Raw genomic sequence first — 15,222 nt, forward strand, 5'->3', positions numbered from 1 at the left:
GAGCATCTTTCTCTGGAGTATCAGTCAGAATTCGCGAACGACCTTTTTTTCGGCCTCGCCTTTCCTTTCCCTTAGGAACGTATTTGGGGTAAGGCATGACATCCTCTGGAGTAAGCGTCAATGTAGTAGGTCTTTTAACATTTACTGGTTGTGGCGTTGATGGGCCAGGTACATTCGGGTCAATAGTTGGCTTGTTTGATGATTGTGAGCCTTGTGGGTCGTCAGAGCTTTGGCTATTTTCCATCAACGGAAAGTCACATGACGTACCAGGCACTGGATTATGGTTGTTGGTTTCTTCTACTTGCGATGACATAACACGGTCAGTCACACTGGCACCCTTGAAATCATTGTCAGTGAACACACTGCGGCTGAGTGGATAGATTCCAGCTTTACGAAATCCACTTTTGATGTTAGATGCAGTGAAAGATTCAACAAATGGTTTAACAGTAAGCTGAGCAATTTCTCGAATTGTAATCGTATGACCAGGATGTTGAGATAGCCAGAGATTGAATTCAGAACGTAAGCGCCTTTTAAACGGACTAAAAACTGCTACATCCAGCGGCTGACTTTTGTGCGTTGTGTGTGGATGGCTAGTGATCATATGTATGCCATGATCTCTGCTGTACATCACCACATCCAAGCCAATGTGGGACTCATGATTATCCAGGGTTAAAACCACGGGGTTTTCTTTAGAACATTTTGTGGCCTTTTGGATATGTTTAAGCGTCTCTAAAAAGAGAGCTGATGTCATCCAACCAGAATCAGAATAAAGAGCTTTGCTTCCTTCAGGTGCCCCAATCATGTAGGCAAAGTTTGGGCGTTTTCTGGGGAAAATGTAAATTGGTGGCAAGTAAGTCCCATCGGCGCATATGACGGCACAGAAAGTTATTTGCTCCCCCCTCTCTCCTGATACGACTTGGCCCACCTGTTTTGTTCCCCTTGCTGCAATCACTTTTGGCGCCTCCAGCACAGTACAGTCTTCCACTCTCGTCTAAATTTAAAATTCTTGACGGAGGAACTTCTACTTTTGCGAACAAAGCTTCTAGGTTGTCAAAATACGTTCCCACGTTGTGTTTATTAAAGCTAGTGTTCCTGGACAGACTAGTCTTTTCTGCTTGGCGAAGTGAAAGTCCTTGATGTCTCTTCATAAAATGGTTTAGCCATTCTTCTCCTGATAAGCCTGTAGTACGCCATTTAGCAGGTATGCGTTGATCGAGATTCAAAGCCAAGGCATATTTGAAGGCTAATTCCCTGGCCATCATGTAAGTTAGGCCATAGTTCATTCTGGACCTTTCAATGCAATAGTCTGCAATTTTTTGTTCTTGTTCAGGTGTAAATACTTGTCTTTGAGAGTATTTAGTGTTATAAACAGGGGCCATATCTTCTATAGTAACCTCTTTTACTGGCTGGTGCTCATCTTCAACCTCTTGAAATAAAGTTACATTTTCATTGCCCACAGGCTCATTGACATGATCCTCATTGTTAAGCTCATCAACTCCATTACCATTGTTAGGCTCATTAGCTATAAGACTATTCTCATTGTTGACTTCCTTTCGCTTTACTTTGTTGAGTCTGAAATGTAGGGTCGACTTTTTAAGCCCATGGGCTTCGGCAGCTTCTCTAATGGATCGGTAGTTACCATTTCTATAGTCATTTAATGCCGCTACTATAGATTCTTCAGAAATATTAGCCCTGTCTGTTTTCTTTATATACTTCCTAACCATCTTTAACCTGGAAAAACAAAAAAACAGTATGTAGCAATGACAAAACATAAAATAATGTTTTGTCCAATTGTGCCCCATACTTTTGTCCAAAACTGCCCCGAGGTAGGTTAAGATATAAAAATTGAAGATTACAGAAAGGAAGTGACATAACCTCAAAATGAATGAATTCATTGCATAGTCAGTTAAACTAACAATTTCAAAATAATAGACACAATTGTTTCAGGATAATACTTACTGTGAAAGAGATAAGTTTGTGAATATGCAAAATCACTTCATTTTGGGTAAAAAACATAAAATATGAACTCAATTTCTAAGAAGATGTGCCACAATAACCAAACTTTCCACAGTGAAATGTGACCGTCTCAGGCATACCAAAATGGGAAATTGAAGGGAGACAAAAATTTCCCTCTAGCTATAAAAGGCATTGTCCAATAGTGCCCCAGTCCAATAGTGCCCCGGTCTCCCCTAAGGCTATTAATTTTAAATAATTGTTTAAACCTGTTAGTGGTAACCATTAAAATTTTTCAGTTGAAAACAATTAGTATATTGGCAGCCTACAAATGCTATTCTAAGCTATTTTAAACCAAACTAGTTATTGCTGAACATATGAGATTCTATGCTTAGAAAAATATCATAAACTAGTGTTAACACACGAGTAGTCGTGCCCACATATTGGACGCCAGAGGTCGCGTGTGAGCATTTTGCTCACGCACATTTTTTTAGTCTCCCATACCATAAAATGTTTCTATTAGCTTTCGATTTATTTATATATAATTAATTGTGTTCAATATTTTTACTACGTATTTTGTTATTATTAATTATATTACAGTATATTTATTACTGTAATGTTTTATTTTAGGAAAAATTGAATGAAACGAATAATGTTTACAATATTTTGCTTATAAATTAGCATAAGACAAAATGAAGAGTGTTACAATGCTATTGAAGCAAATACATGCTAAGATTATATAAATAAAACTTAGTCCGTGTCCATGTCGTCGACCCCAACACATCTTATGCACCTTGGTGATGTGTGTTCTTTGCAGATTGGTGCTTGACACAAACTGCACTTCACTGTTGTTTTCCTGTTCTTGCGTCGTGGACAGATTGTGCAGATAGCATAATGTCCTTGATGAGCACATTCACGTACTTGTGGCTAAATAGGTGGAAGATTGAAGACTTCTCTTATTTTCATCTTCATGGGGTTGGAAATGTTTGACACTTCACTCGCTCGTCGTACAGCATGTTGCAGAATGAGTTAACGGCCAAGCTTTATCAGAAATTTCCTTAGAGGGAGAAGGACCTCATCATGTAGAGTGACGTCGTTTGCTTTGTTGATAACAAATGCATTGATGCCCCCCACATTCAATGTAAAAAAGAAAACTGTCAATGGCCAGCGGTTACATATTCTGGACACACAATATTGCTTTTGCATAGCATTGCAGACATCTACTCCACATTTGTTCTGGTTGTAAAAGGTGATTATAGCTGGCTTGCAGTCATCCCCAGTAGTTTCATCGATTTCATCTGTCTCGTGCAGTGTGGACAGCAGAAGTACTTTTTCGGGACGTAAGAAACCAATGTTTCCTGATGAGTAAAAGCAAATATCGAGCTATTCACTTTCCTGGTACTTCCATCGGGTTCTGATTTTAATTGTGTTGGTATCTCCCTCTTGTTTTTACGGATTGTACCCACCAAAGTAAGTTTTTTTTTTTCAAGCAAGTCACGTGCCAGAGGCAAGGAAGTGAAAAAGTTGTCACAAGTGACATTACGTCCAGTATTGTGTATTTTGGTCGTCAATCTGTTTACTAAAGCTCTAGCTGAGTTATCTACAGAGTATGGCCCAGGATGTTGCTTGGAGATATGCACTTCCATATTGGAAGTATAAAATGTTTTTGAGTCTGTCATGGCCCACACTTTTATGCCAAACTTGCCTGGTTTTTTTGGCATGTAGACCCTAAATGAACATTTCCCTCGGAAATTCTGCAACATTTCGTCAATTGTGACGAATTCACTGTGTCTATAGTTATCCTGACACAACCGAACAAATGTATAGAAAAACTCTCTCATACAATAAAATCTATCTTGGCTTTTTCTCAGTTCACGATCATGTCTGTCATCAAACCTTAAGTTTCTTATTAAAAATCTGAAACGGCTTACCGACATAGTGAAACGGAAAATGTCAATACCAAGTCCATCATTGCTCCATAAATCCCATACATTTCGATGGTTTGAGTGGAATACTCCTAAGTAGAGTAGGCCAATTAACGCCTTTATTTCTATTTCATCTGTATTCCACGCATCACTCTCACGAGCATAATTGACTTTTACTTTATTTATTTTTTGATTAGTGTAGATAACAATCTTTTCAATCGTTTCTTCAGGAAAAAAAAGATACCAGCATTCAAGTTCAGTTTTTGCATTTTTGGCTTGCCTAACAGGACCTGGAAGTTGAGTTACCAAATTGTGTCGCCTGGTACGAGAGGGACGCCCTTGAGGTCTGTCTGACCAGACAGTTAGGTTAGGCCCATCATTACCAAAATAAATTGGATTAGTTAAAGGAGGAGCGGTGTAATCATTTATTGGGGTTTGAATATATGTAGAAATAATACCTTCTTCTGGTTCTTTATCAAAACTTTCCTCTGATGCACTTTCTTCTTCTGGATTGTTTATAATATGTATTTCATTCTCCACATCACTTATGTCAGAGATATCACCACCAAGTTCACTGGAACCAACACCCGGCACATTTTCTAACATTCCCCTAATTCGCTCCTGTTCTTTTTCATAATTCATTGTTGTATAGTAACAATTAATCACAACTCCAAAATACACAACCTAAAATAAAAGGTAAATAATTCACTAAAGCAACTAGTCGCGCGCGTGAACAATATGCTCACAGAACTGTCAAACGCCTAGTAATATTTTCACCACAAGCTTCAGGCGCACACTAAAGGCGGGAACCATCGAAGGTCATGTAGACGACAGTCGCGGCGAGGATTAGACGGGCTGCCAACCTCGAAAAAAACGAAAATTCCCACTGATACGGCCAAAAAATCATATTGTGCGGCAAATTGCAGTGGGCGCGACTACTCACGTGTTAATACTGATAGCTAGATCATCAGTAAACAGATAGCTTATTGCAATTAAGCGTTACTATCACTCCTGGATGCACCCTATGTTCAACTGTTTCTAATTTTGAAAAATTGAAGATACACATACAAGATATTTAAAAAGAAATAAATGAATTTAAAAAATAGATTGTTATAACAAGGCTTTGGTGTAGGTTTTGTCGTGTAAAACAGTCTACTATAGTAATATCTGCTAAAATTTGTAATTATAGCTTTTGTGTTTGTATCAGCTGTAAAGCAAAATTATTTGAAAACAGCTTATAGCTTTCAAAATAATCGGCCAGCTGAATACTTATTAATTATCAAAAAAAAATGTACATTAAAATAAAAGACATATTACCATATTTTAATACTAACATAATATTTTAACATTAACAAATTTGTTGGTTAGTTATTATTTTTTAATATGAACAATGAATGTATTAACTTTAATGTAGTACAATTAAAATTAATGTAGTAGGAATTCAGTTTAACATGGGAAGTGAGTTTTCTCATAACTCTGTGTTTAATCAGGTGGCACATTCACAACCCCAGCGGCTACTGGCAGTTCTGGCTTCAATTTTGGATCTTCAGGAGGGCTAAGTATGGGCACTCCTGCTGCTACGACACAGTCCACTCTTTCATTTAAGCCGGGTGGTCTGGGTGGTGGACTAAGCTTCGGTAGTCCAGCTCCAGCCACCTCTCAGCAGTCGGCCCTCGGATTCAGTACTCCTATAGTATCAACTGGTCTCACCTTTGGCAGTACTCCAACTGCCAATCAGCAGACTTTGTCGTTCAGTAGCACACCAGCAACTTCACAACCTTTGACTTTCGGAACCTTGCCTGCAACATCCCAACCAGTGAGTTTTGGTGGTGCTCCCACCACAGCAGCTCAGCCTAGTCTTGGTTTTGGAAGCTCAACAGCCACGACCCAACCCACATTAAGTTTTGGAAGCACACCTGCTACATCCCAGCCTACATTGAGTTTTGGGAGTACAGCTCCTACGACCCAGCCCACACTGAGTTTTGGGAGCACAGCTGCAACGACCCAGCCCACACTTAGTTTTGGGAGCACACCTGCTACGACCCAGCCCGCACTTAATTTTGGAGGTGCTCCAGCAACGTCTCAGCCTCTTACTTTTGGGACTGCTCAGGCCACAACACAACAGACTCTTGGCTTTGGAACTACACCTGCAACAACACAAGCTGGCCTAAGTTTTGGAAATACTCCAGCTACGACTCAGTCGACATTGAGCTTTGGACTCTCAACTCCAGCTTCTACTGCCAGTAAGTTCAGAATCAAGTTTTGTAAATAATTCACAAATTATTTTTGTAATTATATTAATTATAATTATTTATGTAGTGTATCCTGTCAATTTATTAAAATACTAGTGCATTTGATTGAGACTAAGCTCAGTGTATAGAAACAAATTTATATTCTGTTGACACTAGAGACTTACTTGGACTGATTGTGTTTTTATTCTCTAAATAAAAAATACTTTTCAAACAGATCAACCTTACACTACTAACTTACATATTACTTGGTTTGTTTAAAAGCAAATAATAAATAACCATTCAATAAAGTTTCAACCTTAAAGCCAATCAAATTTGTAAATTAGTATTTGAGAATTTCATTTAAAGAGCTGAAGGTCAAATAAAGTAATTTAAATCCAAGTAAAAGTGATGTATACAGTTCTGAGTGGTAACATAGAACGCAGCCGCCCACTATGTGTAGCCTGGCGAGCTGATTGAACAACCACCTGAGACTCCAACCGAGCTGAGCGAAAGCTAAGTTTTGGCCACATTAGTAGACTCCAGATCGCAAAGATTAAAATTAAATTCAAAATAAATTCAATTAAAATAATTTATCCAATGTTTTGAGTGTCATTCTTCATGTGGTTGAATAAATTCCACTTATTTGTACCTTGCTTGATCACACTATATTAATTTTGTGATAAGGTTTGAAGAATAAATTATATATTTAGAACAATTATATATACCAGGCATTATATCCCAAGAGTAATTAACCCTTTGAGTGCCGCAGCGTTTTGCTATATGGTATGCATGAAATGCCGAGCCAAAATGCCTGATTTTGCAAGGGTGTGGTTAAAAATTCATAAAAAGATTATTTATTGGTATAGTGTTCCTTTTTTTGTTTGTTTTGTAGATAAATATATTTTCTTTATAAATATAATAAAAAAAAAAAACATTAACAAAAACTTGAGAGCAAAAACATTTTGTTTCATATTTTGACACAACGTAGTGTTGTTGAAATATTTTATTTTTTCATTTTCAGTTATGCTATCTTATACTCCATTTAATTCTTTACAAAAAGACATAAAAAAACTTTTTGTATACTTATAATTAAAGTTTTGAAAATAAATATGAAAATATGAATTGCTACAAAACTAGAAAGTTTCTAACCTAACCTGACACTGTGTCTTGTCTACTCTGCTAATGCTTGAATCTAATGCCTGCAGTACTAAGTCTTCATTGCCAGCAATGTTTTTACAACTCATCTATATATATAAAAATGAATGTTTGTATGTTTGTCCTTTATGGAATCGTGAACTATTGGACCGATCATGATGAAAATTTGTACGTATATGTATTTTTCCACGGAGAAGGTTTATAAGCTATGCCCATCCCTTTCCCGATTCAGGATTCCGCCCCACTGGTTACAGAAATACCCATAAGAAATGCATTGCAGCAAACATATGTTAACGTCTTTTCAAATTTTTAATCAGCTGTTCTTTGTAAACATATATTACACTTATAGTTTTAAAGCATAGAGTAAGCTTAAGAGAAACGACAAATTTTGTTTAAACTGTTTTTGCAATCACTGTTAAACATAGACTTTACTATCCAGATAATACAATTCAAATTTGACGTAAAAATTCACCTTTAACTGCAATATTTATTTAATATAAACCATGCTCATGCTTGATCAGAAGAGTAATGCAGATATCATAATTACTATCTTACGTTGGCTACAAATATAAAGAATGTTATAAAATCAACCTTAGTTGTTTTTTTTGACAGAAGTATGGTTCTCAAAACTCCGTGTGTACATATTCTCTCGATCGAGACAACAAAGCAAGCTCAATCGTGGCATCGGAGATATAACTAATTTAATCTAAAATTTATTATAGTAAAAAAAAAAAATTTACTAAGTAATATAAGGACTTTGGTTCTTAAGATTTGCGTGCGAAGCCGTGGGTAACAGCTAGATAGAGGCAGGAATATGGTACATACCTTCATAATACGCCCAAGAGGCTCACGATGGAACGACTATCAATTATCTCAGCAATGTTTAGAATGTGATAGAAAAAGAATAAGTGAATATAGTGTACTGTTTTCAACGGGAAATTGCGTGCGAAGCCGCGGGCAACTTTTGCAAAAAATTATTGAAATGCGCAGCAAAGCGCGCCGGGCCCGCTAGTTGTTTATAAATATCACTGAACAAACACAAAAAACATACAAATGTATTTAGTAAAGTACTAGCTTACGATCACCGTAACTCACGGTTAAGTCATTGTTCTACTTACAAACAGACTAGAACAACATAAACAAGCAAAATAATATGAAGACACTAACACTAAAAACCCATTTACACTTTAAAAATTTCAATATTTACAATAATTTGTGAAATAAACACCAGCGCAAACAAAGCATGTAACGGCTCTTCCGTGTCGCTGTCGATTCGAAACTCGACTAGGACGCGCTCTCTTTACAACCACCGTAAAAATCAGAATCTACTAAAAATGCAACAAAACCTTCATCAAAAGTTACGTTGAAGCCTTTGAAATGCGTATGTGTAGTCATTGAGCCAATTTAGATCAATATTATATAAAATATAAGCGTTACTGCAGAAGTCGCAAATAGTGATTCTGGCATTTCTTGCATATAACGCAGGATCGCAAATAGCGATGCTCTGGCACTCAAAGGCTTAAAATATAATGTTTTACAATATGATTATCATCCTATCTCTTATGCATTAACATACTAATCAGCCCTAGCTACAATGATTACTGTACATTATACATACAGGAAACTTTTGTGGTGACCTTCAGACCTAATTTATTTATAAAGTATCTAAAAAAAAGTGGTACTTCCATACTTTTATATTAACATTATCTTAAGAAGTCCAGTATAAATAAGTAAAAGAACTAACTTTAAAGGCACTATAGTAAAATATCAGTCAAAGGATTAGAAATATTGAAGAGAACTAAGAAGTTTTTTTATCAGATGTATTTAATCTATGTAATCTATTAATACATTAAAGGCCTCTGACTCATAGCATTCAGATATTTAGTTAATTAATGTGGTTATTGTATTCAATTTATAAAAATCTTTAAAATAAGCGTAAATAAATTTTAAAATATTAGTATTAAGCCTTTTAACCCCAGCATCCAATACATCTGACAGTGGAAACCTGGCTAAAATGTTCATAAAGAAAGTTCTTTAAATTGTTATACGTAGTAAGTAAGTATTATATGCTCAACATGAAGTTTGCAATTTTTAGAGGCAGTAGGTACCATTCATAAATATCTAAACAAAAATATATAACAATGTATGATATATACATTTTTTAAATTTACATTTTGGTAAAATTACTTTTTCGATTATATCTAAAAGTACACTTGTTTATAAACAATTTAAAAAGAAATGTATATTGTTTGAATGGTGCTTTGTTACAAAGATGCAAAATAGATTCTTCATGAATTATAGTTCGTGGTTTTTACAATAACCGATATGTAATTTGTTAAAGCCACCGGTCTGTCCCTGGCCACCCCAGCTTCTGCAACTCCCGGTTTGTCGTTTGGGCTGGGCACAAACAACCAGGCTGCCACTACCACCACCTCAGCGCCGTCTCTCCTCAACTTTTCCACTCCAAAAACAACAGCGTCTACTGGTTTCTCTCTGTCAGGTTTGAATATTTGTTATTGAAATAGTATTATATCGTACTAGTTACTAGTTTAAACAAGTACAGAAAATGCTGTTGTGTCAAAAACTAAAAATGTTACAATAGTTCTCTATTACTGCTTCTATAATTTCTGGATTAGTGTTAATGCTACCCTAACGATTGTTTAGTGTCGGGGGCCGGCACTGGTACTTCGTTGTTCACTTTGCCCACTACGTCGGCTCCTACTACCAGTGCTCCTGTTGCCTTCAAGGGGCTGGGAGGTGTCGATACCTCTACCACTCAAGGTAAATCTCTACCTTTCTGTCTACTTGAATCCAACTGTATATAGAGTTTAAAATAAAATAAAGTGTACCCAACAGGCAATGGTAACACATATCCAATCACTTTTTTTCAGGTTCTGGCCAGAAAGATGCAAAATCTGTGAAAGAAAATATAGTCGACCGAGAAATAATGCAAACTTTGGATACTTTCAAGTGAGTTTTAGTTATTGCCATTGGTTAATTTAACAACAATGATTGTGTAAGCCAAAGTTAGTACATTTTTTATCTAAGGTATATTATATAGTAATTTTTTTGTTATCAGATTGTAGATTGTATGTCTTTATTTCATGACTACAATTTTGGTATCAATCTAAATTTTGAAAAATGCTTAAAAACTTATACCAAGATTTAAATCAACGCATGGTAATTTTCTGGGATATAACTCTTAAGTACTTCTAAAAATGAATCGCCCCCTTTAAATGATATTTTAATTCAAAATTGTAATTGGAATATGTAAGATATTAAAACTTTTGTTGACTGTACAAGTATCATCTGAGAAATTAAAAATGGATATTGACAGGAGCCCTCTCTGATTATTGGTAATATTTATAATTGAAAGTAAAAATTAGCCAAAGAAATTAAAAGAAGATATTTTCATGCCACAATGTGTCATTTACGAGAAAATCTAGTTTGAAAGTGAAAATGCTGTTTTGGTGGGGTAGAAAAGGGGCCAACAGTTAATCCTGCCTTGGCATTACTGCTCCAATTTCATAGAGCTACAAAAATGTACAAAAACTTCTAAAGCACTAAGATGAGGTTTAACCCTTTGACTGGTGGGGTTTTTTTTCAGTAAGAGTGTCCTAAAAAGTGAGTTTAAAAACATTTATATCTAGTTTATTGTTAGTTGATTTGAGTTAACGTCAGGAGAGGTGTTAGGTATGTAAAACATTTAATTTAACATATTTGAATTAATTTATATATATATATATATATATATATATATATATATATATAATCGGTAACATAAAGTGAGATTACAACATGTATACAGAATTGTACACAAACAGAAATAGAATCAGCTGATTACTTGAAACAACCAATTGAATACCGTCATATGGCAGTAAATTGGTTCTAAAAAGAAAGAAACAAAAGAGTTACTGCAATTTAGTGCGAATTATGAAACTATTCGAAAGTGTTTTTTATCTATTCCGCTAGGTCACATATATATTCAGGTAAGAGATTATTCATCATAAAACATTATTGTTAAGATTAGCATTAGCACTTCCCACACGGCTATCGGAATTACTGAACGCAGCCTGTAGTGCAATCCTGAATTAGTTTCGGATCGAAAGGTTAAGTACTTACGGAGTTTTTGCCAAACCTAAGTATCAAAACAAATTTAATTAAGTAATTATGTTAAGTAAGTATGCCACCTGTTTTTCAAAATAAATCTAAAGGTACTTCATCCCATCCTAAGTTTTGACATATAAAATGAAGCTCTGATCATTACAACATTTGGCTAATTTACTTAATTCTCTTTTGCTTTCACTTAATCATAATCCCCAAAGTGACCCAATTTTTTGAGTATTCTTACGATTTACTTTCATTGTACACAACTTGAGAGGAAAGCTAATTTAAATTTTGACATGAAAATATTAAAAATTTTGCTGACAACTGTTTTCTTTAACTTAATCCAAGGAGTTTTATTAAATCCAAGGCGTTTAAAAATTTTGAAGTGTTATGTTCTGAAAAGATTCAATTTTTTTTTTCAAACAGTTACTTTGAACTTTGTAATTCTTATCAATAGTAATAAAGAAAGCTCTATTATCGGACAGGTCCAGGTCTAAATTTAGTAAAATATTGTGAACAAGTCTTTGATGTCAATGTTATTCTGGTAGGTTCAAAAAATTTACAAAAAACTCATGAAGTCTAATAATATTTTTTTAAATTGTCTTTTGCAACTGGATTTCCATTTATCCATAATATTGATGTTAAAATCTGCAGCAATCAACACTAATTCATTTTTAACCTATTTTATAATCAATTAAAAAAGTATTTTAATTTACTTAAGAAAACTTTAAACGTTTGTTTTATCATGTACTTGGTATGTAACAAAAACAATCGTATTTAAATCCGGTATCATACACTATTCCTCAAACACACATTCCTCAAATGATATACACAAGTCAGTTCTCTCATTAAATTTTATACTATTTTTAATCAATATTAGTACCTTCATGAATATTCACCTCTCTACAGAATTAACTATCATTAAAATTCAGCAGCAGTTTTTTTTTCTGCCCAGCCAATGTTCATTGAGACAAATAACATTAATATCTCTGAGTTAGTATTGATTTTAAAAGTGTTTTAGATATAACTCCCTTGAACATTTAAATGGGTGAGCCATGAGATTTTGCCATTACCTAATAAGTCATGATTATTACGTACAGTTAGTCTAAGATTGCAATTAACATTTCCTAAACTAGGCCTATCTTTATTTACCAGAGGTCTTTTCACAGTATCTGGATAAAAACCTACAACTAGGCGTGTTTCTCATCAGTAAAAAGAGGATCACTACTCTTATAATAATTTTAACAATACTTATCTTAGCCACAATTCTTGAAATGTTGCCCATGATATGTATAATGACTTCTAAAAATATCTGTTACATCAATATAGTTTACAAGTATCAGATGAGAACATTGCTTTATTAGACTACCATTTTAGCATATATATAAACGACTAAACTTCCTACTGTCATTTCAGGTTTCTTTATATAATTAACCATAATCCATTTACCAGTCTTGTTAAATTGTTGCTCTTGATATATATATATATATATATATATATATATATATATATATATATATATACATATATATATATATATATATATAATTACTTTTACAATTTGTGGGTTACATCAATATGTTTTACAAGTTTGAGCTGAGAACATTGTTTCATTAGACTACAATAAGAACTCAATGTGAACGGTAAATACAATTTGTATATTTACTTGTAAAACAAAATATGGTTACCCGTTGATCAATATTGGTCGAATCGTAAAACGGCAATACCAGTGCGATACAGAATGTGTGTTGGTCGGCTGTACGTATTGTACAAACCTGTCAGAGTGTGGCCATTGCCTTCTGCTATTTCACTGTCACTTTCACATTAGATCTCCCCAACCATCATTACCGGTGCCATCATCTTCATGGGAACACGATAAGTCATTGTTGACAGAGATAATAATTGTATCCACTTCTTCGTCTATGGCACCTTAAGTGGAGTGATTAAAAAGTAGTTATTGCTACCACTTCAGTATTTTATAGTTAGAGCTTCACTTAATGTGATTAAAAAGAAGCTAGAACTACCCCCTGTAGTTGTATCTTAACTTTTCTAGAATAGAAGTTGTAACTTCACTTTTGGTGTGATTAAAGTATAGTTACATCTACCTACCTATAGATATATCTCCATTATTTTGGAGTCTGTAGATAGGCACACTTCTCACTTTTATGTCTTGCGTGACTTTTAATGGCGATGTTTATGCAAGTACGGGAAAGAAGAGTGTACGGTGAAAAGAAGAGTATTGACTAAGTGCAAGGAGCTGATGCTGTTTGAAAGTGAGAATATAGACTTTTTAGCAGAACAATTTCTACCGGCCTAGTGACGAAACTCGGGGGAAAGCACTCCACTCCAAGACAACGATTGGAGATTTTTCTTCGTTATACAGCTGATCCGGGGTTTCAAAGTGGTGTAGCAGAAGATATTGGAGTGGACCCGTTCGACAGTTTGTAAGAACATTAATTATGTGATGAACTGTATTTTGGAAAACGCAGACAACTGGATACATTTTCCTTCTACAGTACAAGAAATAAATAATGCAAAGTTGATGTGGCAAAGAAATTTTTGATTTACCAACTGTTGTAGGTGCATTAGATTGCACGCATATCGAAATAAAAAAAACCATCAATGTTCGGGTGATGAGTATATAAACCGGGAAGGGTTACCCCAGCATCAACGTGCAAGCAACATGTGACAGTCAAGAAAGGTTCACTAGCGTTGCTGCAGAGTGGCCAGGATCAGTGCACGATTCTAGAATATGGAGAAGGAGTCCTGTTCGGGATATTATTTCTCGTTATGACGGTGCTGCGTGTTTACTTGGTGACTCTGGCTATGGTATTTCTCCTTGGTTAATCACTCCCGTTCAAACCTCCTCAAACCGATATTCAGCGTCGATTTAATCGTGTTCATGCAAAGGAAAGGGTGGTGATAGAAAGGGTGTTCGGACAGTTAAAGAAGAGATTCCCGATACTTGGCAACTGTGTTAGATTGTCTCTAGACAGAGTACCAAAAGTAATTGTCACCTGTACTGTGCTGCACAATGTAGCTAAACACCTCAGAGATCCTTTAAAATTTTGAAGACGACGCGAATGAAGATGGGTGTAACGAGGATGATGAAGGAGGCGAAGAAGTGTTCGAAAACCAAGCAACAAAACAACGTGGCGAACAGAAGCGGAATGAAATGCTGGGTTTTATTTAAATGTAAGTAAATTGTACAAAAAATAAAATTGTTAAAAAGTAAAGAGACTTTTTTGAAAACCTAGATTAAAAATACAACCATACAAATACAAATAAAACCATAGGCCTAGTAACAAATGTGCAGGGCCTTTTGACATAACCCACAGCTCAATGAACACTGTTGGCAGGCATGCACATAACGTACGTGGTGCATTCATGCCATGTAAGCTATAAATCTTTTTTTTTTTTTTTTTTTTCTTCTTTTTTTTTTTTTTTTTTTTTGTAGGATAAGGATAGTTTATTATTGGGTAACTGGAGTTGGGTTTAACTAACCGCTAAGTTACATATTAAACATCAGATTAAATGAATAGTCATCAGTTTGAGTTTCTTTCTCAACTGTTCCTCCTTTCAACTTTTTGTAACTCAATTTTTTCTTTTTCAATTTGAATTTTCTGTAATTCTAACTGTTGCAAGAGAACAAGTCTCTGTAGTTGCGGCGTATTCAAATCTTTTGTTTCACCTGTTTCGTATGCCAATAGTTTTTTGTTTGCGGGCCTTGTATACGAGTTGTCAGCTTGAGTTCTCAACTTTTTCTCAGGTTCAGATTCATGAGGTTGGGTAGTTATTGCGATTGCGGCTGCAGCTAAGTTTTTCCACTCGTCACTGCTGTCATTTCTTGT

General features: G+C 35.1%; 1 protein-coding gene across 1 annotated transcript in view; it reads left to right on the forward strand.

The window, feature by feature from the left end:
• The window catches only part of LOC124357787 (nucleoporin p58/p45-like), a 49,606-nt gene that overhangs the window by 11,858 nt on the left and 22,526 nt on the right, over positions 1 to 15,222 (forward strand). Inside the window, exons 3-6 of the mRNA XM_046809841.1 lie at positions 5,369 to 6,121; positions 9,606 to 9,764; positions 9,929 to 10,045; positions 10,156 to 10,234. Coding sequence (XP_046665797.1) covers positions 5,369 to 6,121; positions 9,606 to 9,764; positions 9,929 to 10,045; positions 10,156 to 10,234 — 1,108 coding nt within the window. The remainder of the gene's footprint in view (positions 1 to 5,368; positions 6,122 to 9,605; positions 9,765 to 9,928; positions 10,046 to 10,155; positions 10,235 to 15,222) is intronic.

The sequence above is a fragment of the Homalodisca vitripennis genome, chromosome 3, assembly GCF_021130785.1.
Source record: "Homalodisca vitripennis isolate AUS2020 chromosome 3, UT_GWSS_2.1, whole genome shotgun sequence".
In the NCBI taxonomy this organism is placed as follows: Eukaryota; Metazoa; Arthropoda; class Insecta; order Hemiptera; family Cicadellidae; genus Homalodisca; species Homalodisca vitripennis.